General features: G+C 36.0%; 1 protein-coding gene across 2 annotated transcripts in view; it reads left to right on the top strand.

Annotated features, from left to right (window-relative positions):
- Positions 1-25,371, top strand: part of LOC149811782 (serine/threonine protein phosphatase 2A 57 kDa regulatory subunit B' theta isoform-like) — a 69,841-nt gene that overhangs the window by 15,460 nt on the left and 29,010 nt on the right. The window contains exon 3 of one of the 2 annotated variants that reach the window (XM_089993286.1): positions 14,752-15,584. The exons of the other annotated variant lie outside the window; for it this stretch is intronic. Within the exon in view, the coding sequence (XP_089849412.1) occupies positions 14,752-15,135 (384 nt within the window). The 3' untranslated portion in view covers positions 15,136-15,584. Of the gene's footprint in view, positions 1-14,751; positions 15,585-25,371 lie in introns of those variants that run through there. 2 annotated transcript variants of the gene reach the window in all.

Below are 25,371 nucleotides of genomic sequence, written 5' to 3'. Positions count from 1 at the left end.
ATATTCTTTGGTTTGTAAGTGGGATACGCATCCCATGGGGAGGGAGTTCTATGTGGTGGAGCTCTGCAAGTGATGGAAACTGAGCTCAAAACCATCATTTTCCTTGCTTCCAAATAGTGAGTTCTTAGTGCAGTTTGATAGTCAGTAGGTTATGCTTTCGGTACTTCAGAGAGGCCCTTGGATGGTTGTGGGTAGGACCTTGTTGATGTAGCAGTGGGATGGTGCAGGGATTCCAAAGTTTCATGGACTGCGTACTGTTCCAGTGTGGATTCAGGTTTTTGGTCTTCCCCCTGCAGTGTGATGTGATGCTGTGTTTTGCTTGATTGCAGAGGCATTGGATGGAAATTGATTGTTACGGATGATCGCACATCCTCCCAGGTTAGATTCCACTTTGCTAGGCTCCTTGTAGAGGTCCAAATTACTTTGATCAAGTGGAAGCCATACCAATCACCTTAAGTGATTTGTTCAACAGGGATCTCCAATTTGAATATGAGTTCTCTATGAAGGTTTGTGGGCTGTGCCAATCACGTATGCTGTGCTAATTACATATGCATGTGTCAGACCACTGCCCTAGGCATCAGTCCAAAGAAAGTGTTCCCAAAAAGATTCCTGGCATTGGATGGCAGATGGCTTGGAGCAGGACAACTAAGGTATGGGTCCCCAAATCAGTGAATAATAGTAATATTAACTCCTTTGCTTCATTGAACAACATGCAAAATGATGAGGATGAAGTGAGATCTCCCTCTCATGATGATATTATGGTCTCTACACAGAACAATAACATTAATATAGAAGTTCATGCTAGTACCCACCAACAGGGTGGTAGTCCTGGGAAGACCCCCTCTCCCCATGATCAGGAAGTTGAGGTTGTTGAGGAGGTGGCTACTGAGATGGTCAACATAATGGACTGATTTGGAGGTCTTACTCCAAGAGGAATTACATTAGAGACATAAATCACGAGTTCAGTGGCTTTGGGAGGGGGGACAAAAATACTCGTTTCTTTATGGTATCTGTCAAGGGGAGGAGGCAACTTAATAATATAAATAAATTGTTGATAGATGGTTCCATAGTGCTTGATAACCAGCACATTGAAGATGAATGCTTCTTTCGGAAGGGGTGGCTAGAGTTGAGTCTATGCCATGTTAAGGGGATTTGGTTGTATCACAATCAGAGAATGATGCTTTGTTGGCTCCGGTGTCAGATGATGAAATTAAAATTGTTGTTTTTCAGGAAAATGGCAAAAAGTCCCCAGGACTGAATGGCTTCCCAGGTTTGTTTTATCAAAAGTGGTGGGATATTGTAGGGGCTGATATTATAAATGTATTAAAGGATTTCTTTATTAAGGGAAAGATCATTAAAAATGTGAATTCCACTCTTTTGGCTCTTATTCCGAAGGCTCTGGGTGGGAAACTGGGAATCAGTTGAGAGATGTCATGGTTAACCAAATGAGGGGTATCCTCACCAAAGTGATCTCAAAATATGAAGGTGCTTTCTTAAGGGTAAGGATATTCATGAGAGTATTTTGTGTGCACATGAAGTAGTAGATTCCATTGCTAGATTAAAATTTTATGCTTTTTTGCTTAAAATTTGATCTTTCGAAAGCTTATGGTAGAGCCTCTTGGAGTTTCTTGGGGAGCTCTCTTCTTCTTTTGGGCTTCCATTCTATATAGGTTCAACGTGTGATGCTATGTGTATCTATAACTTTATTTTGTGTGGTTGTTAATGGTGTTCATGGTAATAAATTCATGAGTTCTCGTGGCATTAGACAAAGAGATCCTATCTCTCTCTATTTATTTTTGGTGGTTATGGAAAAGTTGTCTAGAAGATTGAATTTGGGCATTGATCAAAATCAGTTGGAGATTGTTAGATTTCATTCTATGATCACCATGTGTTTCACTTATTCTTTGTGGATGATGTTCTTTTTTGCAAACCGTTAGAGGAGCAAATGCGGAATCTCAAAGGGATTTTAAAGAAGTTTGAGGCTGCAAGTATGGTGGTAAATGATAATAAATTTGTCATTATCTCCTTTAGTATTAAGCAGGACCTTCACTTCGGTTATCCCTCGTACTTTGTTGGCAGTTGCATAAGCTACCCATTAAATACTTGGGTATTCCTTTGTGTGTTGGTAAGATGAATGCAAATATGTGCTAACATGTTATTTCTAAAGTCCAACAACGCATATAAGGTTGGCAAGCGAAATTGTTGTCTTATGCAAGAAGGATTTTACTCATCCAAAATACTCTTTCAAGTATTCCAGTTTTTTTGTTCTTTTCTTTTAGATTGCCTAAGAAAATTATTAATCAATCGGAAGCTCTTTTTAGGAATTTCTTGTGGCAGGAGTTTGATTCTAGGAAACGTCCTCATCTTATTTCATGGGAGGTTCTTTACAAGCCTAAATTGGATGGTGGTATTGGTATTCATTGAATTGAGGAATTGAATATGGCATATTTGGCAGAATTAGCCTTGGATATTTACTTTAGTTAGCTCCATGTGGGCTGATTTCATGAGGGACAAATACCTCTGTAATAAGAGTTTTTGGCAGGCTAATTCCTTGGGAGGGTAAGGTGCTTGGAAAGGTATTATGTGGGGATGGTCGAATATTGAAATGTTTATCTCTTGCAAGGTTTTGGGTGGATCTCAAACGAAGTTTGGACTGACCCTTAGAATGGACCGTCTCTTGTTTCTCTTATCTCCAAAAAAGACAAGATGTATTTATCTAATCTTAAGTGGGTTTTGGTTCAGGAAGGACTTGAAGTTTTTGGGTCATGTGTTTGTGCTCCTTTTCCTATGTTGGATATACTATTTGGCATTGATTTTATCATTTCATACCGTGCAAGGAAGGGATAAGTTATGGTGAAAAGGCATATGTAGCGTAGAAAGTGTATCCAAAAGACATGGAATTATGTTCGGAAGGAAGTCTCATCTTATCAGTGACACAAATATGTTTGGGCTAAGAAGGTATCTCCGAAAGCTTCGTGGGTGGTTGTTATCATCGCAAAAATTTCCCTTCCTCTGCGAGTCAAACTCGAGCAAAGTTTTGAAAATTGTTTTTGAAAATTACTTGCCTCCGTTTTGAAAATTTGCAGAAAAATTTCGTGGAATGAGATCCGCCTGTCGGTACGAGGTTCAATCGTTTCTGATACCTTTACCAAGGGTAATTGAACCAAGGATCAAAATTGTGCTTTGACTAAGTTCAATTTTCTGAATCATGCTCTATTTTTCTAAAATGCACAGAGAATCAGGCTTGTGCTATGAGATTTTGAAAAATGCACATATTGAGAAATACGATGTTTGCTTGGGAAAATGCTTGGAAATACTTGGGAAAAGTGATGATTCTGGGAAAATCATGAATTTCATTGGAAATCAGGAATTGCATTGGAAAATAACTTTTAAAGGAAAAATTGATTCTCAGGAAAATTGAAACTTTGAGAAAATCGATTTTGAGATTTGGATTGCTTATTGAAATGCAAATCAATTTCTGAAGAGGATTTGAGAATTCTGAGAAAACCAGTTTCAGAGATAATTCAAAGATTTTGAGAAAAATCAATTTTTGAGATTTGAATCTTGAAACGGAGGATGTTGGAACATTGAAAAATCATGATTGAAACTGTGAAAATGCTTGAAATATCATTTGAAAGCTCAGAGTTCTGAGAAAATCAATTCGTGAGAAAGACTTAGAAAATTCTAAGAAAATCGATTTCTCTGAATTAAATTGAAAGCATATGATTGTTTGAAATGATTGAAATGAATGAATTGCATGGATATGGATTTGAAAGATATTTCTTTGAGGAATTGGGAAAATCATTTGTATTTTTGAGAAACGCAGTGCATTTTTGAAGTTAGCCTAAGAGTGTAGGCTGAATGTGGCTAATATGAAGATCACAAATCTGGGTTTCCTTCGTATTCTGACTATGCCCATAAATATGAATTTCACCTAGTTTGTCAACTCCCTAAAAGCTTGTGCATGTGTCATTCGTGTCAACCATAGTGAATTTGAAAAAATGTGCATGAATCATACATCTGATATTTGAAATTATACGAAAGCAAACTATATGCAATGCATCCTATTCTAAATTTACAACTTGATATTACATTGAATTGAAATAAAAATAAATAAATGAAGTCTTCTTCTTGAATATCCCTGCAAAACTAGAAAACAAGTTAGCACAGAAATGTAGGTTTATTTGGATTTATCCGAAAATATTGAGAAATTATCGGATATTATCCAAATATAAACCCTTATTCATACCTCTCTGATATCAACATAAGAAATAAATGATGAAAATAGATTGAAAATTCGAAAATAAGATTTGAAAATTCGAAATTGGGATGAAAATAACCAAAATGCCCCTGATAACAAGACTATGGCCTTGAAATCAGGGTTTTCAGAAAGATATTTTGCAAAATTGAGATTTCAAAATCTAAATAAAGATAAAATCAAACTCAAGATGACATGATATGATGAAAATACGAAAATTAAAGTTTGGAAATTCGAATTTGAGGTAAAAATGTACAAATACCCCTGAGAGCAAGACTATGGCCTTGAAATCAGGGTTTTCAGAAATAAATTTTATAAAAATGCAAAATTTGAAATTTCGATGAATGCAAATGATATAAAAATCGACTATAACATGATATGAGATGATGATATGCATGTTAAAACCCTAAAAATGCAAAAATATCAAGAAAACACTGAATTTCGCCTTTGCTTTTAAAAGTTAACTAACACACAAAGCAAATGAACTTGAAATTGGCTTAAATTTGACATGGACACCTAGACTAACCCTAAGAACAGAATGAAATCCAAAATTTGATTTTTTTTTGGCATTTTCTAATATGAAAATTCAAAGAAAAAACCTAAAAATGGATGATTTTGTTTTTAGCCTAGATTTGCCCTAATGGAAACTGAATTTCGGGTACTAACCTACCATAGAAATTCAGTAAATTTTATGGGGTGACAGAGGACAGTTAGGCAAGGATTTTGCCTTTTACAGATTCGAGATTTGACCTATGTTCGGAGATTTACATTTCCGGCAAGTTCAGTCAGAATCCGATGACTCTAGAATTGGGGGCAAACTGACAGGCTTTCACAGAAAATCGGGAAAAATGGCAAACAATGTCCAAAATGGTTGAAATTTTAAGGGGATGTCCCTGACACACAGAGGAACTGGTCCTCTTTTGGCAGTTTCGGCATTAGACCTATAGATTGGGAAGGCACAAGGGATTATCAGACCTCTAATTCTGATAAACTGGAATTAACTGGGAATCGACATATGAGTTTGTAAAATCTAGAAATAATAGAATCTAAATCCTAAAACTCATGAAACTCTGGGAAATGATAGAGGATATTAAGAGAAACAATTTCTCTTTTGACAATCGGAGCATCTGACCTACAAATTGGAGTGCCACAACAGACTAAGGTTGATCTAGACCTTGCCAAGGATATAACCAGATTTTCACAGGGTTCTGCAAAACTCGAATTTTAACAGTGATCAAACCTTTTTATAAAATTCCTATAAAATACAGGAAATTAGTAGATTCCACCATGGATCTATTGTAATTTTTAGAGGGTGATTCAGATCTTCCATCTAGGAGATCTCGGGCCGACAACTCTGCTAAAAGGAGATCTTGAATTTCCAGAGGGTTGAAAACTCGGTTAGATATGTGATTTTTCTAATGGGGTTGCAGACATCAAATCGATTCGAATTTTTTGCATGAGATAAAAAACAAGTAACCACAACTATCATAAAATTTTCAGGATTTTTGAACAAAAAATTTCACATGAAATCATAACTGGATTTTATACATAAATGAAAACCCTGGGATTCTAAGTTAAATATTAATAAAACTATGTAAAATGAACAAAATGACTATGAAATAATAAAATTAACCTATATACAACACTTAAACACGACATCTACATGGAATACGAAAATAAAATAAAAAGCCAATCAAGGGGCATGATTCATTTTTTTTGCTTTTGACTCTCAAAATGAGAGATCCAATCCATTGAATGGATGGATCTCATCACTCTTTTAGTCCATACGCATGAGATGTATGTTTTTATTTTTTATTTTTTTTAAGATCATAAAAGAGGTCCTCTTGTCATCTTGGGTCCGATTGATTTTGGCTGCACATCACATTCATGGAGATGAAGCTTGTGGACACTGCATTGAGAGGTGGCAAAGTGAAAATCGCATAAGGGAAAGAAAGAAAATAATGGAAAATCTAATGAGTCAAAGGGGTTTACCTTGGATCGGTTGAAGCAAAGGCTAAAGGGGATCTCCTTGATGTTTGCTGGGATTGACCGAAGGAGGAAGAGCCTTGGAAGGCTTATATCTGCTGGGAGCAATGATAGTTGTAATGGAAGGCACCAAAGTGGGTGCTAGTGGGCTGCTGCCAGGCGTCACCTTGGAGATGGTTGGGCTGCACCTTGTGAACCGACTGAAGGTGGTGGAAGGTTGAAGCAAGGCTGTTGCTGCCTTGGCTGGAGAAGATGCTGCTGAAGGGTGGAAGGAGGCTGCTGGTGCTGTAGCTGCAAAGAGGAGGTGCTTGGAGCTGGAGCTTGACGTGGTGCTGAGCCGATCAAGGAGAAGGCTGGTTCAAGGTCTTGAAGATGGTGAAGGAGGGGCTGAAGGTGCTATGCTGCCGCTAATATGGAAGTGGCTTGGAGGTAGAGATGGATACCAAGGGGAAGGTCTGATGGCTAGAGGCAAAGGGGAACCAAGAGGGAGCTGGGCGTGAGAAGGGAGAGAGATAGAGAGAGAAGAACTCAAGGGGGGGGGGGGCTTGGGCGTGTAGTGAATGGGAGATTTGGAAAGGGGCTGGAGTAATAAGGAGAGGAAGAAAGGAGGGAAAGAAAAGGAAGAAGAAAGAGGAAAGAAGAGGGAGAAAAGAAAAGGAAAGAGAGAAGAGAAGGAAGAAGGAAAGAAGAGGAGAAGAAAAGAGGGGGTGTCGACCAAGGGGGAAGAGGAAGGAAAAGAGGGGAAGGAAGAAAGAAGAAGGAAGAAAAAGGAAGAAGGAAAGAAAGAAAGAAAAAAGAAGGAAAAGGGAAAGAAAAGAAAAGAAAAGAAAGAAGAGGAAGAAGAAAAGGGAAAGAAAAAGAGAGGGGAAAGAAAAGAAAATCAGAAGAAGGAAAAGGAAGGTGGAGAATAAGAGGGAGAGGGGGTCAACCCCTCTTGTGGGTCCCACCTCTCAAGAAAAGTTGAAATAAAAAATAAAAAGAAAAAAAATAAAAAGGGAATAAAGAAACAATTTTTTTTTATTAAAAGGAAATGCAAAATCAATGGTGGCACCACCTTGGTGTGGGTCCACATTCAAATGTGAAATTCATTTTGAAGGCCAGAGGGGTAAAATAGTCTCTCAGAAAATTTCCGGATGAAATGAGTTATTTTTGGCAGTTTTTGAAATAAGCTCAGAATTTGAACTTCCATACCCTGTTGCAGAGCAAATTTACTTTAGAATTTGAAAAATCAATTTTGAAAAGAATCCAAATTGTTTTCTCGGGAAAATATTTTCAAATTTAGAGTCCTGGGGGGTAAAATGTCAATTTTGAAAACCCAGGGTTTGAAATTGATTTTTGAAGATTTGAAAACTCGAATATGGATTGAAATTTTCAAAACTGGAGTTCTGGATCTCGAAAATGAAATGAAATGTGATGAAATGTTATGAAATGATGGAAAATGATGAGAAATAATGAAAAATGCCATGCGAAATGCTAATCCTGGACGAAGAATTTTGTATATTACACCCTGATTGACAGTTGTACCAGTTCAGAAAGTGATAATTTTGACAAAAATGGGCCAAATGGTTCAAGAAATGGTTTTTTATCTCTACCGGGCCAGAGTGACATTGAAAATTGAGGTTTGAGCTGGATTGAACTGAAACAAACTGGATTAAGCTGGATTCTAGGGTTTCAGAACTCAAAGGGACTGACAAGACACTGACTTAATTGGACTCCTGAACTGAATTGTCAAGAAAAATTGCCATTTTTAGAGAAATGGTCACTGGAGTGAAGTGAGCTGTGGACTAGAACTGGGTTTGAGCTGGAACAAAGATCAGTAATACTGAGATGAACTAAAATTGAAGCACGAACACTAGATCAACTGACTGGATTTAGCTCAATTCCAGCTGAAAGAGCTGAAATGGGTTTCTAGACACTTGGAAGTAGTTTTGAACTGAAACTGGAGCACTTGAACTCCTGGTGAGCTCAAGCTAGACTCAGGAGAATATGATTGACTGGGAATGACTGACTTGAAGACAATTGACTTGGATTTGACTGAGAAATGAGCTCATTTCTGGAGAAATGATCCCATTTTGGCAAGAATGGTCAGAAATGAACATGGTCTGCTCATCGTGAGCTCAGGTGAGCTTGAAATGACTGATATTCTAACTTTTATGAGCTTACGAATGAGCTTGATTGACTCTGACTGACAAGGGTCTGGGATGACATAGGGGTAAAATGGTAATTTTCTTAATGAAAGTGGGTAAAATGGTAATTTTCTAAGACAGACTCGGGATTGGACTCCTATACTGATCTATCAGGGTTGACATCCGCACGAGGGGGGTTGTCTGAGAATGGATGAGGAAAATTTGGGGTGTTTACAGTGGTCTATTTAGCTTGCTACAAGAGGTTATTAGCCCAAGATAGGCTTTACGTTTTTAAAGTGTCTCTTCCCAATAGGTGCCCATTGTGTTGCAAGGAAGAGGAGAGCCATACTCATCTATTTTTTAATCGCAGGATATCTCAAGGTATATGAAAATTTATATGCAGCAAGTTTGGAAGTAGAGTTCTCCACATGGATGTTATTTCGGAACTCATGTGGTGGATGTTTGATCAGTTTTCTTAATCATGGCTCAAAAAGTGCTGGGATGTGGTTTTATAGAGAATTGGCACTTAAGGAATACATGTTATCATGAGGGAGAACACTCTAGAAAACAAACAATCATTAATGGTGTTGGGGCTTCTTGTATCGAGTAGTTTTCTTTGATGGAGTGGCCAGTGGACTTGGTTTTGGCGGTGAGGCTTTTTGTTTGAGTTGATATAGTGGCAGAACCTCTTTTGGTGAGTGACCCGAATATGGAAACTTTCAGATTTAGGTCTAATTCGTTTAGAGGATTTGATCTGATATATTTTGCAACTTATGACCATGAGAGGATTCTCTTCATTGGAGGATTGAAACGATCTCATGATAGTAAGCCGGTGGAAGAATGCAGCCATTATTTTAGTGAGTTCCCTGCGGGGACTCGAGTGTAGGTAGTGTCTAACAGCAAAAGATGGTGTAATATGGTTTCAGCTGCTTATGAGGGTTGTGGAAATTCGTCTTCAGCATGAGCTTGCTCTCATAGATTTACTTTTGATAGTATCTTTTGTAAGGGTCCGTTCTTGGCCATGGGCTATATTCTTCTATTTTTATGCACTTGTAACTCTTTGTTTTGGATGGATAAGCCACTGGATTGGCTACCTACTCTGGGTGATTAAATGTAATTGATTCTTTTAATATTAATAGCATTTATCTCTCAAAAAAAGCTAGTCACAAGATTCATAATAGCGTGTGTCTACATAAATAAAAACAATATCATAAAGTGTTTTTCAATATTTAAAATTTTTACGTAACCAATGTGTTCAAAATTCAAACAAAAATAAACTAGATAATTTTAATTATTATTATCATCTTTTTTTTTTTCCAAGAAATCTCCCCCAAATCACTCTCAAGCTATGTCAATGCGATGCAGGTGTAGATACGGGTGCGGATGTGGCAATGCGACACTTTTAAAAAACTTTGGGTGCGGGTGTGCGGGGAGGGTATATATATATATATATATATATAATTTTTAAAAGTTTTAAGTTAACACTACGTGTAAGTGTGTGCATTTATGTATTTATATATAATATAGATAAAACTAGACTTGGTCAGGGTTAACTGAATCTACTTTTGGATAGAAATGAACCTCAGTGTGGTTGACTTCACCTAACACAAAGGAAGCCGTGTCCAAGTGTTTCACCCGCATGGGTGAAGGTGCTACGTGGGTGCGGTGCCCTGTTAGAAAAGCACATAGCTCTCAAGCTCTTTAGGAACGAGCATGAATTGGCCCCAAGGGGCTTTATATGTTAAAAAAAGAGTCAAAATAAGTGCAACATAAACTGCATTTATTGTATATCGTAAGATACACATTGTATCGGGGTGTATTGTAAGATACGGGGGCATATCATAAGATACACCCGACACATGTATGATATACACTCATATTGAAATACAGGTGTATCGTATTGGGACACCCAAAAGATATGACATATGCTACAATACTTACAACAATGATTTCACGGGTGTTGAAGTTTGGCTTGAGCTCAAGCTGAGCTTAAACTTGTGCTTTTTCAGTGGAGCTGATCGGTTTATGTGGAGCCCTCTCAGCACATATTTGATCCATGAAGTGTGATGATGTGCCTATATCGTGTTGTGTGAACATGTGATAGACATGCTAAGTGAAGTGTATAGCTGACATAGTTGATAGCCTTAGTTAATAGTAATTTTAGGTTTTTTGCCTCTGCATTTATTTTTTCTGTGATGATTTTACCATATTTTCATCAAATCCTTCACTATGTGTGTCATCTAGGGTAATTTTCCTTTTTGTTTTTTATTTGACCCATGTAGCATGTGTCTCTTTGCTACCCACCTAGTACAGCGAGGACTGTGAGGAATTCTTTTTACATCTTACTTCAGTTTTGTACTGTTAAAATTGTGCCCTTTGTGGATTTGATTGTTGTCAACTCTATCTTCTTCTTCTTCTCCTCTTCTCTTGCTGAAGCTCTTCTTTCACAAGTTCTTTTTGTTCTTTTCTAGATGAGGCCATACTGGTCCTTACTGGGAGTTGACCTAGTTACTGTCTGATACAAATCTTTCTAGTTTTCATTATTATCCTTTTAATATCATTTTTTTTAACACGAATATGCATATTGGCTGTTAATGTTTCACATGATGCTGATGGGTCAAATATGAGGAAGTATGGTATGGGTGAAATATGCAATAATCAGGATATATCTGTTTCTTGGCATGGTTAAGGAACGGTTCAGAATTTGGTTGGGAGCCATTTGGCCAAGTTTATGATTTTCTGGAATCATGAGATTACCTTTCTGGTGCATATAAACAAGCATGGCGTACCATTATCCTCTTAGGCAGATTCTGTCTTTGAAGCAAATTGATAGCATTAATCAGAAGCATTTTCCTGACTTCCTTGCGGCATGCATTATCCCTTATCTCAGATCTTGAGAGTTTTTTTCCACCAATATGACTTTTAGGTCTGGCTGCTTTAATTCCTGCTAGAGCTTGAGGTCACAATTCTTCATCGTGCACTGTTTACTGCTTTGGTTGGGGTGGTCTCTGGGATGATGCTTGAGGGGATTCTTCTGCAACTTATCTTTATTGAATATCTTGATACCACTTAACTTAGTTCTAGATGCTGCAAGACCAGGCCTTGCTATTTAATCAACTGCATGCACTTCTTCTGCAGCGACAAGACATTCAATTGATGCATGTAATTATTATGTATAACTACACGAGTTGGAATATTATACAATTCCTGCATTTGTGGTTCTAGCTTCCTTTCCTTGAGTCCTAGTGTCAGACCTTCTGATCCTGCTATCCATCAGTTCAGCTGGGGACTGTGGCACATAGCAGCTCTTTCATGTTAGGTTATGGCATTGCAATTTTAGGTGCTTTATGATGCTTATCAGATATTGCTGCTTCCGAGTTTGGTTATTATAATTCACGAGGTTTAGGTATGCTAATCTTGATTCATAAGTCAATGTCACATGACTCGTTTTCCCTTTTCCTGGCATAATCTCACCTTTATTTGCATAGAATTTCATTCCTCCTCTTTCCAGAACTTGTATGCAGGTTTATAAGATCAGTTCCATGGCTTATTCCTATTATCCATGTGGTAGTTTGTCTGTTCATAAATTTTATCCTCCTCCTCTTTTATTAAAGACTTATTCATGTAAATGACGATCTCATTGCTCAAAATTTCTGCATTTCTTTGAATCTTTAGCACTGTTGTTAAAATCAATTCACCAGGTGAATCTGTTTCTTAAAAATCCCCTGAATCAAATCGTTTGTGAATCAGCAACTTTTTGCCATCAGATGACAGGTGTTATTGAACAATAAAAAATATTTAAAAATATTAAACAATGTTTTAACCCATTAAAAAATATGAAAAGATTAGATTGAAGTGACAGATGAATCTTTTCATATTTTTTAATGGGTTAAAACATTGTTTAATACAACAACAACAACTACGCCTTCATCCCAAAACAATTGTGACATATGTTGATGTGTCACAATGTATGATTTATTTTGTTGCTGTAATGATGATGAAAATAAGACCCCATGGTGAATGTGTTTGTGGTTTCGCCTTGTGATTCTCTAATATCTGCAAGCATTTGACCAAGGTGAACTCGTTACGAATGTCAGTGACAGTGGTTATATAAGTACTATTACCTTGACAACAAGCCTTGGAACTCTTATCTTTTGCTTTGCGCTTGGACTTACATCAAGTGTGCCTATCTATATGCATTCAATGTCCAAATATTATAGGAAAAAGTTCCTAAAGCATAATCAGCTCAAACTGCGGAAACTTTAGAATGAGGCTGTCACGTATCGAAAAGATTTTTTCACTGAAGTCTACATTAAGAATAGTTCAAAACTACTGAAAATGATTCATGATGTGCAGTAATATCTTGTGAGGGTGCTCAGAGCTGCAGTCTGTTTAGGGTTAAAAGAGACCATTCCATGTTGGGGGTAAAATAGAAACTGGCCTTGTTAACAAGAAGAGAACTAGGGAGATGAAAAACATATACTGAAGTGCTGAAGAATGGGCCATTGCTTTCATACTGATGGATATATGCAGCAAGGTTTCTATCATCATCCATTGTGGGTGGTAGGTTGCTGAGTGCCTGAAGGCTATGGTACGCCGAGGGCCTTGTTGTTTTGGACGACTGGCTTGTAGGTTGTGTTGCAGCCCACAGTAGAATACCTGGTAACTATGATATGAAGAGAACATAAATAGGAGGGAGAACAGAAAAACAGAAAGTTGTGGATTTTCTATTACAAAATGAAGAAATAATGGATTTAAGGATTTTAGAAGAGGAACCAGATGAGGGATTTTATGATTGAGGTGAAAAGGTTTGGAAGAGAAAATAATTCATCTGCTTTACTTGAGAAGGCGCTTAGGATGCAGCAGCATGGATCAAGTTGCTCTGGTACCATGGAAAATGGTAACACATGTAACTCAAAATGCTTTGGCTTAAATGTCATGAGAATGTACGATTCGGTCATAACTTTCAGTCTCATTCAGCAAATCACTTGCCTTCAACAATCTAAAGTAGTAAGCTTTCCCCTGTAAGTGATGAAATAGCTCTACATGCTTTTGCCCATTAAACTTTTGATCTTAATCCTTGAGCTTGCATGGCTGTGAGAGGGGGACGTACCTTGTAAGGTTAGTGATTGCTCTGAACTAGGAAAATAGATCCAAGGATTGCCAAATGGAACTTTGATCAGTCGAGCATGGTAGTTAGATCAGTAGGTTGACTCTATGCTAGATGGGGCCCCTTGGGTAACCATTGGCTGTCTAATTTTGCATCAATAAAGAACTTTCAATGGGTGTTATAATGACTTATTTACCAACACTGGCAGAACTAAAAGTTGCTAACCTTCAATTCTTTGGAGTTTCCAAAGATTATGGCATATCAGGACTCAGAATCACCTTCTGGTCTTTAGAGTCTGCACCAACCTACTGCTAAAAGGAGTTTCAAGAAAACCAAGAACATTCCGATCAGGTTAGTCAGATTTCTCAGAACCAATGGACACTTAGCATGTCACATTCCTGGGACATGACATCATTAGCTTGTATTTGTTATATCTCCTAATACTGCACATTTGAATGGTTCCAATCACATCCATAAACCTTGTCTCCAGGGCATGGCTGGAAACATCAATGTTACATTTGATTCCCTAACCAAAAGAATCACATCACGTCCCTGAAATTAATGAAACACAAATATCTCAGAAAGCCAGTTAAAATGTTCATACTAAACCTTTCCTTTACACTAGCAAGTTCCTCGAAGTGACACACGCCTAAAGATTAGAATTGAAACCTCCATAAAAACATTCTACTTTTCTTTTCTTAAGAATAATCTGCCTTTAAGCTTTTGTTTGTTGAGTTTTATGCTAATTTTTTCTTCCTATGTGCTTAGCACATCCTTTTCTTTTTCCTTGTTTCCTCAGATCCTATTAAGTTTCTATCATGTATTTTCAAGGAAAAAGGTTCTGTAAAATGCTTCCTTGGCTACCACATGCATACTTTAGAAAAGCAATATCCATTCTACTTAATGCTAACAGCGTGGGACTTTGTTTTGATTTTTTTTAACACGTCCTTTTTTCTTCATTTGGAAGATAATTTGGCCTATGAAAAGGGATGTTAGACAACAAAATAAATCTTTAACATATTGAATCATTTGAGAAAGAAAGATGTAATGTTTGATGTTTAGACTTTAAATGATATGCTTCTGATCGAGGCATGGGCATCTCCTGTTTTTGTGCTGCAAGTATGAAAGACAATGTCTAGAAGACATTAATATCTTTACTCTGGGATAAGGCAATATGCAATTTTTGCTTGGTTGGAGGGTTCATTGATCAATAAATGCTGCAATATGGAATGCTGAGTGCTTGTTGAAGGAACACCTTTTTGTTTATGCAGGTGGCTGAACGAGCTCTGTTTTTATGGAACAATGATCATGTTTTGAACTTGATTAAACAAAACCGTAAGGTCATACTGCCCATTATCCTGCCATATCTAGAGAAAAATACCAGGAGTCACTGGAATCAGGCAGTTCAAAGTCTGACTCTAAATGTCCGGAAGATCTTCTTGGATCTGGATTCCGAGCTTTTTGAGGAGTGCTTGCTCAAGTTCCAGGAAGATGAAGCAAAGGAGAAAGAGATTCAAGATAAGCGCGAAGCCACATGGAAGCGTTTGGAAGAGGTTGCTGCATCCAAGGCAATCAGTAATGAAGCTGTTCTTGTCCCCCGCTTTCTGTCATTTCACACAGCTTCAATTGGCCAGAGGCCTACTGCTGGGAGTTGAACATTTCCAACAGCTTAAGTGGTCATCAAGCGTGATATCCTAGGGGCAGCTGTGCTTCTGTTTGAGTTATCTGGACTGGAGGATGAGACAACAGTGTACAGGGGACAGACGGATTCAAAGATGCTTGATTTCAATCCTGCCTGCACGCTAGTTTTTCTGTAATCCGAACCAAAACGACTGTATATATTATATATCCATATCGAAGGGGCATCATTTCATCTTCTGTTTTCACGTTGACATTGCAAGATGGTAATAGTAGGAACTTGATGGAAGCTTGAAGGTGTTGCAGTGCTGCTATTTAAAGTGTTGGGTCGGTTAGTTCATTGGTTGCGGTTCTCTTTTTTGTTGTCATTTTAGAGAATGTCTTGGTTGAGGCCACTGGTTTTGCCTCCTTACCATCTACGTTTATTTTGTTTCTTGATTGTCATAATCAAAATACTTTCTTTTCCCTTGTGTGCACGCCTTATATATTTTGATTGCTTGATTTGCTGAAAGCCCCTCTCTCTCTCTCTCTCTCTGTATTAAGTTTGCGCATCATGCATATCAAGGTGCAAATTACAAAAGGTTATATCTGTTATACCTGAATGTACAGTACATTCTAACAAAAACAAAGGGGAACGTTGAAGCATTTTCTAAAGCCTCACGGGGTTTTGAGCTTCAAACCAGGTTTATAGGTAAAACTTGGTTTTGTGCTCTATTTGGATGATACAAAACTAGGTTGACAAAGCTTGTTTTATCCACGGTTTGTTAAAACTTGGTAGCTATTGGATTTTCTAGGAAGCCCCAGGGGGTTTGGTGCAGTGGAAGGGGCCTTGGCCACTAGACGGGTGGTTAGGGTTTCATTCCCATAAGTGTCAAACCTCTCACATTAATGAGAGTAAGGGATAAAAGTCAAGGGATAAGCCCCTGCTTATCCCTTGATCAGCCAAAGCCAGGTGACTCTCTAGGGGCAAGGGGTGCGTTGCGGTTTTACACCATCGGAAAAGGGCAAGGGGTGCGTTGCGGTTTTACACCATCGGAAAAGTGATCGTAAGTACCACAAACTTAGTGTGACTAGGTATTTGATTTCGAGGGTGGTTTTCCATCCTTTATGAAAAATTTGATATTTTTAGGAGCTATTTTTTTATTTTAGGAAAAAAATTGGATTGTAACTTCTTCACACAAATATGTTGTGAACCTTCTACTATGGTTAAAGTCTGAGGAGATTTACATATTTGTACAAACCTCCTCACGTTCGCACAAATATGTTGTGAATCTCCAAATATGATTAAACTCACCAAGGAGATTGGTAACATATTTGTTCAGACTTTCTCACGTTCATACAAATATGTTGTGAACCTTCGAATGTGGTTAAAATCACTGAAAAGATTCATACTTAGTCAAAAAAAATTACAAGTATTTATACAAGGATGAAATCATAAACTATAAGATGTCAAAATATTTTGTGCGAATGTTGAAAAGTTCATGTAAATATCATGTGAATATCATTAGTTTTATTTTAATCTTTCAAAAGTTCACAAGATATTTGTGCGAATGTTGGCAAGTCCGTACAAATATCATGCAAAACTTCTTTGACTAATTCTAATCTTTCATAGGTTCACAAGATACTTGTGCGAAGGTCGGCAAACCCACATAAATATCATGCGAATCTTCAGTTTGATTTTAAACATATTTAAAGGTTTGCAACATACGAACGCGAGGAAGTTTGCACAAATATATTGTGAATATCCTTAGTAATTTTAACCATAGTTGGAGGTTCATAACTTATTTGTGCGAATGTGAGGAGGTTCAAACAAATATGTTGTGAATCTCTTCCATGATTTTAATCATATTAGAGGTTCACAATATATTTGTGCAAACATAAAGAAGTCCACACAAATATATTGTGAATCTCCTTAGTGATTTTAACCATATTTGACTGTTCGCAACATATTTGTACGAATGTAAGAAGGTCTGCCCAAATATATTGTAAATCCCTTTAGTGATTTTAACTATATTCGAAGGTTCACAACATATTTGTGTGAATGTCAGGAGGTCCGCACAAATATGCTATGAAGGATAAAATGGTCATAAAAAGTTGAGAATCAATGATTTTGGACATGCGAAGGATTTTGGTATATTTTTAGGTTTTTGCAAGAAAGACCATTTTTTATAGGATAGTACAATCATTTTTTGTATGTATTATATGTAAATATAATCAGCCCGACCCGGCCCATTAAGCTCACGGGCGGGCCATGAGCCAGCCCAAAATGGGCTTTTGGCCCGGCTGGCCCGGTCCATTAGCGGGCCAGGCCGCCCATTGCCCACCCATACTTCAAATCATGCAATTTCAACGTAAAATCATGATAGTTTTGGTTGTAAAATTTCAGTAGCTTTTTTAATTAGAGCAAAACCACCTCGTTCATTGGCGTAGATCCCATGAGTTAGGCATGATGGCAATGACACACCCATGGGTTTCAAGCTTGTGACATACCATCAACTTGGTGACATTCACTAGTCATCCCTACCAGATAGACATAGTTCTGGTGGGTTCTTTTTTTAAAGTCTTAATAAAAGTTAAGTGATGCCTTTGGAAAACCAATAGGGATGGACTAATTTACCTTTGACATATAAGCTAGGCACGTCTATGAATTGTTTTTTTCTAAACTGAAAAAATACTATTGATTTTTTTACAGCTAGCATATGTTGAAACTTCTTCTTTGGACTATTTTAGAGAGCGCAGACGAAGTCCATTAAATCCTCATTATGATCCTAGGGTCTCGGATCTTAGGATCTCAGCTCATTTTGGATTGCCCACACAATATATATATATATATATATATATATATATATATATATATATATATATATATATATATATATATATATGTGTGTGTGTGTGTGTGTGTGTGTGTGTGTGTGTGTGTAATATATTTGCTATAGTCGATCGTAAATACAATCGACTTAGCAAACGGAAAATGACCGTACAGTACAACAAAAATGATGTGTTTCCAAAATACCATACAGTTTTCAAAAATCCATCTGATGTCCAAAATCACAAATGTTTGGCTTTAACCTTCACATAGTGGACCTCTTGAGGTTCGCACAATGTATCGGTGTGCTCCCCGGGTATCACACCCTCTCACTAAAAGGTAGATTTACACATTTTTTTTTGCAGACCTCATGATGTTCACATTATATTTGTGAACCTTCTATTAAATTGAAACCTTGAAACATCACAAATATTTCACTAAATTCACATAGTATGAATATGCGAACTTTCAGTAACTGAAACCTATAAAAACTTCACAAATATTCTACTAAATTTTCATATATAGTTCAAAGTTTGTATAACCATATATGTGATTTCCTTCATGGTTGAAACTTTGCAAACTAACTTCGCATGCATAGTTAGAAGTTCACGTAACCAAATCTACGAACTTTGTTTAACTGAAACCTCTCAAAACTTGTAAGATCCACATGAAAATAGCATGTTCATACAACTTCATTTCATTCATTAAAAAATAAACCTGCTCATACATATATTCATTTCATTCATTAAAAAATGAACATACTGTTACAATTATTTATTCATTACATTTATTAAAAAATGAACCTGCTCATACAATCATTTATTCTCATTGAGAACTTCATTACAAACTTCATGAAAATCATCATCAACTGACTCAAGTTTTGACATTCACAGGGGAGAAGGATTGGAATGTCGAATATGCCCACTGGGAGGCATATATTTTTTCCTACATGGACTCTTTGTGCAATTGAAAGATCTGCATCCTTAATTCTGAAGCACTCTACTTGAGTTCGACAAACTATGTGGCACAGAGTCATTAATTAATAAAATAGGAAAAGATTTAACATCAGCGGGTTCGATCTTTGGCGTCTTAATGTTAGCTAGATTACTATTTTTGTCTGCAAACCCTCTCTTCTCTCAAGCAAATGATTGAGGTAAAACCACATCTACTACAATAAACTCTTGAGCTTGTGAATCCAACAATCTGACTCAGAGAATGCACTTGCTCCACCAATGGCTCATCTTCTACCTCCTCAGCATCCTCTTGCACACTCTCTATAACCAGGGCTTTCTCCTTTGGCTGAGGACCATCAACATCATTCTCCACCATAACATCTCCACCTCCTATCTTTTCTAAAATCTTCTCAACCTAAGCCATGACAATCATTAATGATATGCTTACCATCATTTTTTAAAGGAAAAAATAAACCATAAAATGCAAAGCATCATTTTAAATATTGAAGCATCACATTCAATGCTAGTAGGGACATTCACAAAAATATGGGGAGGTTCACTTTTAAGTCTTAAAAAAATTAATAATCTTATGTGTAATATTTATGAAGTTTTTACAGGTTTTAGATATAGGAAGTTCACAGAATTAGTTGTACGAATTTCATTCTATATATGCAAATTTTGTAAATGATCCTCAAGGAGATCCACAAATATAGGGGATCTTCACAAACAATATGTTGTGAATTTCATGAAGTTCACACTCAGAAAAGAAGTTTGCAATTTAGGCACTAACTTCACAAATCATGTCATTGCGAATATGCTCTTAATATGCAAATTTCTTATGGAATTTTCAGATTTTTTGATACATTGCAAATGTTAGAGATAAATATAATGCAAAATTTCTTCTTATTAGCATATTTTCGTATGAGAGTTAAATGTGACCTTCATTGTATAAAAGATTGAATGTCACACTCAGGATCATTTTCACATAAACTAAGTTTTTTTTGGTCCCCAACGTGCTTCTTATGGTGAATCATAGGCAGCGATTTATGGCAAAAAATCATCGATGACTAGTTTTCCGGTTAGCACATTTTTAACCACTGAACCTGTTATTGTTTTGAAACAACAACTTCAATCAGTTGTTTTTTTAAAACATTAGCATGGTTTTCGGGTTATCTTTGCATTTCAATGGCCTATTCTATTTTTTTATTTGATTAAATCATTTATGTGTGAGTGTCCGTATGATTATATATTATATATCTTGTATTATACAACATTGTTCCTGCTCCGTGGCCAAAATTTTTTGGCCATATTTCTACGACTATTTTTCAGCAACAATTAATGATGGCCCATGAGAGGGTTAAAGTACACTATAGTACCTATTACACTAATTGAAGATTTATATTGGTCTTCAAAAATAGTAACTTAAATGAATTTATGGCTTTGTTGTCTCATAATATCAGTTATACAGACAAGTTATTGAGCTTTCAGTATAATTAGTTTCTAAATATAGATAGTCAGATAGATGTTTTAGATGGTGATAATGTAGAATTGATGTTATTTAGTAGCGATATTTACTTAATTACTTGCAAAGCTTTAGAAGTTGTTGCTTGGAAAGATGAATACAATGTATGAACAAGTTCAATTTTGAATGAATGATTGTATGGACATGTTTATTTTTAATGAATGAATGATTGTATGAGCAGGTTCATTTTTGAATGAATAAAATGAATGCGATGTATGAGCAAGTTCATTTTTTGAATGTGAAATGAATGTAATGTATGAGCATATTCATCTTTTGAATGAATGAAATGAATGTAATGTATGAGAAGGTTCAGTTTTGAATAAATGGATGATTGTATAAGCATGCTCATTTTTGAATGAATGTAATGAATGCAATGTATGAACAAGTTCAGTTTTGAATGAATGAATGATTGTATGAGTATATTCATTTTTTGAATGAATGGAATGAATGAAATATATGAGCAAGTTTATTTTTGAATGAATGAAATGAATGCAATGAATGCAATGTATGAGCAAATTCATTTTTTTGAATAAAAAAAATGAATGCAATATATGAGCATGGTCACTTTTTGAATGAATGAAATGAATACAATGTATAAGCAAATTCATTTTTTGAATGAATGAGATTATAAGAAAGTTTAGTTTTTGAATGAATGAAATGAATGCAATGTGTGAGTGTAATATCTCACAAAAATCTGTGCCAAATGTTAAATTTAATAAATATAATTTTTATTTAATTATATTTTTGTTGTTTAGATTAATATAATATATAATATATCATAATAGGGGGTTGACGCACTTTGGATCCCGATATGGATCTTAGACTAGTTGGTTGATATCCATGATCCATCAACGTTAAGAGAACAAAATAATTATAATGATAAAAGAATACATAATAATAATAATATAAGATATACATATATTATATCTATTTTTACAAGTTGTTAGGAAGGTACTTCTATTTCCTTAGAGAAATAGAATTCCTTCTATTTCAAGAATAGGGATGTCCCCTCCTTAGTGAGAATCCTATTTGTTTAAATGGGCGTGACCCTCTCCATCTTAAGTCAAGACTTTGAGAGAGAGAGGGTTGTATCGAGAGAAAGAGAGAGCCTCGAGTAAAGAGAAGAAGACTGCAGGCAACATGTTCACCTTTATCGTTTCCTTCTTCTTCAACGTCTCCTTTTTCTTTCTTCGAAGTTCAACCCACAACAAGAAAAGGTACGAGTCTCTCTCTCCCATAACGCAGGAGGTTAGCATGGGTCGAACCACACATGGGGTTAAGAAAGCTAGAATAGAAATCAAAACCTATTTTGACAAGGTTTTGGTTTCAGCAGGCTAGGGAAATTACAATCTTAATGGGTTTGGGTTTTATGACAGGTTTTGAACCCATTAAAATTGTGATCGAAATAAATATTTTTTGGCTCACATGTAAGTTGTTAGTTTTAGGGTGTTGATATTTTATAATTTCTGTAGGCTGCTGATAGATTTGCTTTTGATTAATTATGTTGCTTAGTTCTAGTCTGAATAGGTAACCCTTATAGGTAACGAAGAGCACACACTTTTTGCCTATCAAGGTGAGTTTGACTCTGGAGAGGTTTGCAGACTTGTATATCGATGAGATCAATAGGTTACACAGTGTACCACTTTCGATTGTGTCAGATCGAGATCTTCGCTTTACATTAAGTTTCTGGGCCAGTTGCAGAAGACTTTGGACACCAGATTGAAGTTCGGCACAACTTTCCATCTACAGACCGATGGACAATTCGAGCGAACGATTCAGACAATTGAGGACATGCTGAGAGCAAGTATGCTGGATTAAGCAAGAGATTGGGATAAACATGTGAAACTTATAGAGTATTTATATAACAATAGCTATCACACTAGTATTGGTATGGCCACGCATGAAGCTCTGTATGGTAAACCTTGCAGATCCCTGGTGTGTTGGGATGAGGTTAGTATTAGAGAAGTTGAATCTCTAGAGGTGATCCAACATTATTCAGATTAGATGTGATTGATTCGCCAATGATTGATCACAGCACAAAGCCGACAGAAGAGCTACATTGATCATTGGCGCAAGAAACTCAGTTTTACAGTGGGAGAGAACATTTTTGTATGAATATTGCCAACAAAGAGTGTTTTCAGGTTTAAGAAGAAGGGAAAGCTTAGTCCTCGGTATGTGGGAGCTTTTGAGGTCCTTGAAAAAAATGGAGAGTCGGCGTATCGAGTGGTACTTTTACTTCAGTTTTCTCATATCCATGTCTTTCACGTCTCGATGTTGAGAAAGTATATACCCAACCCTTCACATGTTATTCAATATGAGGCAGTCAAAGCACAACAGGATTTGACAATGGAAAAAAGACCGATGGAGATTGTGGATTGCCAAGATTGGGTGCTTCGAAGCAAAAAGATTTCGTCAGTGAAAGTGTCGTGGCAATATCACGGATTAGACAAATGCATCTAGAAGCTTGAGAATGATATGTGCTTGCATTACCTATACTTATTCGATATGTTATAATTTCGTGAGCGAAATTCTCTTAAGGGGGTAGGGATGTAATATCTCATAATTTTTTTGCCTAATTTTAAATTTAATAAATATTGTTTTTTATTAAATAATCATATTTTTGTTGTTTAGATTAATATAATATATAATATATTCATAATAGAGGGCTGACACACTTTGGATCCCGATATGGATCTTGGACTCGCTGACCAAGATCCATCTATGTTAAGAGAAAAAAATTGCAATGATAAAAAAATAAATAATAATAATATTGATGATAACAATATATATATATATATATATATATATATATATATATATATATATATATATATATATATATATATAGGTTGTTAGGAAGGGACTTCTATTTCCTTAGAGAAATTGAATTCCTTCTATTTCAAAAAATAGGGATGTCCCCTCCTTAGTGGGGAACTCTATTTCTTTAAATGGGTGTGACCCTCTCCCTCTCAAGTCACAACTATGAAATAGAGAGAGAGCATCGAGTAAGGGGAATAAGGTTGTAGGCAGCGTGCTCACCTTCATTGTTTCCTTCTTCTTCAACGCATTCTTCTTCTTTCTTCGAGGTTCAGCCCACAACAAGAAAAGGTACGGGTCTCTCTCTCCCTTAACGCAAGAGGTTAGCATGGGTTGAATCACACATGGGGTTGAGAAAGATAGAATAGAAATCAAAACCTATCTTGATAGGGTTTTGGTTTCAGCAGGCTAGGAAAATCGCAATCTGTATGGGTTTTGGCTTTTTAAAATTGTGATCGGAACAAATTTTTTTGGCTCACATATACGTTGTTAGTTTTAGGGTGCTGATATTTTATAATTTATGCATGCTGCTGATAGATTTGCTTTTGATTAATTATGTTGTTTAGTTCTGGTCTGAATGGGTAACCCTTATAGGTAACATCAGGCCCCAAGAATATATATATATATATATATATATATATATATATATATATATATATATATATATATATATATATATATATATATATATATATATTGCTTTGTTTATGTTTGATTTCTGTTGGGTTCTTAAGTTAATCCCAAAGAATCTGTCTAAGAATCATATTCATATTTGGGATTTATGGATTGAGACCCATTAGAATGCAAAGTTTTGAGCTATCACATGCTTTGGACTCTTTTTTCTTAGGATCAGATTAACATGGTTTTGAACTTTATCCATATACAGTATATCATGTGTTCAGAAACTCTATTTTGCATAAGTCGAGTTGAAAATATATTCATATCCATAGCCTGACCACATTTAGGTTTTGTTTTTCTTGAAATCTGCCTTCTTATTTCTATTTATATTAATCCTTGATATGATTGCACATTACGCAGATTTTTACCATGCTTTAATGTTGCGTTAGTATATGATTTAGTCAGCTTCTTTTGATCTTTTTCGTGTTCTGTCATGCCCTATGCATGGGCGTTGGATGTATGGTAAGAATCAAGCATGCTGTTGGTGTTTTCCGTTAATTGACAGTTTGAATAAAATTGAGTTTCTCTTATTTTGATAAATCTGATCACCAGTGATAACCAAAATCTCAGTCTTATTCTTGGTTTGTTAAATCCAATTTCTTTGATTTCCCATATCTCATGATTTTGCTATGAGAAGTCTTGAATGCTTTCATGGTAAATCTGATTATTAAATTGAAACTTTTATTAAGTATGTAACGCCCCAAAAATTCAACTTGTGATTTTGAAAACATGGATGAAAAACCTTTCAAAGATTAGGATTCTTGACTTTTAAAATCGACAACGAGAGCAATTTAGAAAGGACCACAAATTGACAAATTTCGGGCACGTTAGCTTTAAAATCATCATCATTCATAAAACAACTACTCAAAAGAAGTGATGAACAAAATCATAGATTTATTAATAGAATTTGGAGTTTATTACAAAAATAAGAATTCTTTTCACAATCCAAAAATCTAAAGGAAACCCAAGACATAGAGCCAAGACGCTAGCAAAAAAGAAGGAAATCTTGAGCCAAACTGCATCGCGCCATCGACCGTCTATAAGGTCCTATTCGTCACCTGCCCATGAAATGGGTCAGTTTCATAACAAACTTGTAGGTGCATGAATAAACAATTAAGAATAAATAAGGTAGTATAGTCATACGATAAGCAATTAATCTCATTAAGTGCAATAATAGCATATATAATTGAAATGCGAGAAATTTAAATCTATTCTAACACTCAAGCATGAGCATTATGTGCAAAGAACTATTATACTGAAAAGAACATGCATCACAAGATATAAGCAGTATCATAAGCAGTATGAATCTTATTAATCTACAACTATTGTGAACAAAAAAACCTTTAAGTTCTAATATTTAACTGACCAGTGGGTACGCACAGACGTGAAATGTAGAAACAACTGAGACCGATCTGGGGGTTTATTATGTCAAGTATTTTTCATTAACCCGGATGACTGACATAGTCTGCTCCTA

This window comes from Nuphar pumila, chromosome 17 (genome assembly GCF_984573655.1).
Source record: "Nuphar pumila chromosome 17, dmNupPumi1.hap1.1, whole genome shotgun sequence".
NCBI lineage: Eukaryota > Viridiplantae > Streptophyta > Magnoliopsida > Nymphaeales > Nymphaeaceae > Nuphar > Nuphar pumila.
This window is presented reverse-complemented; position numbering and strand designations above follow the sequence as displayed.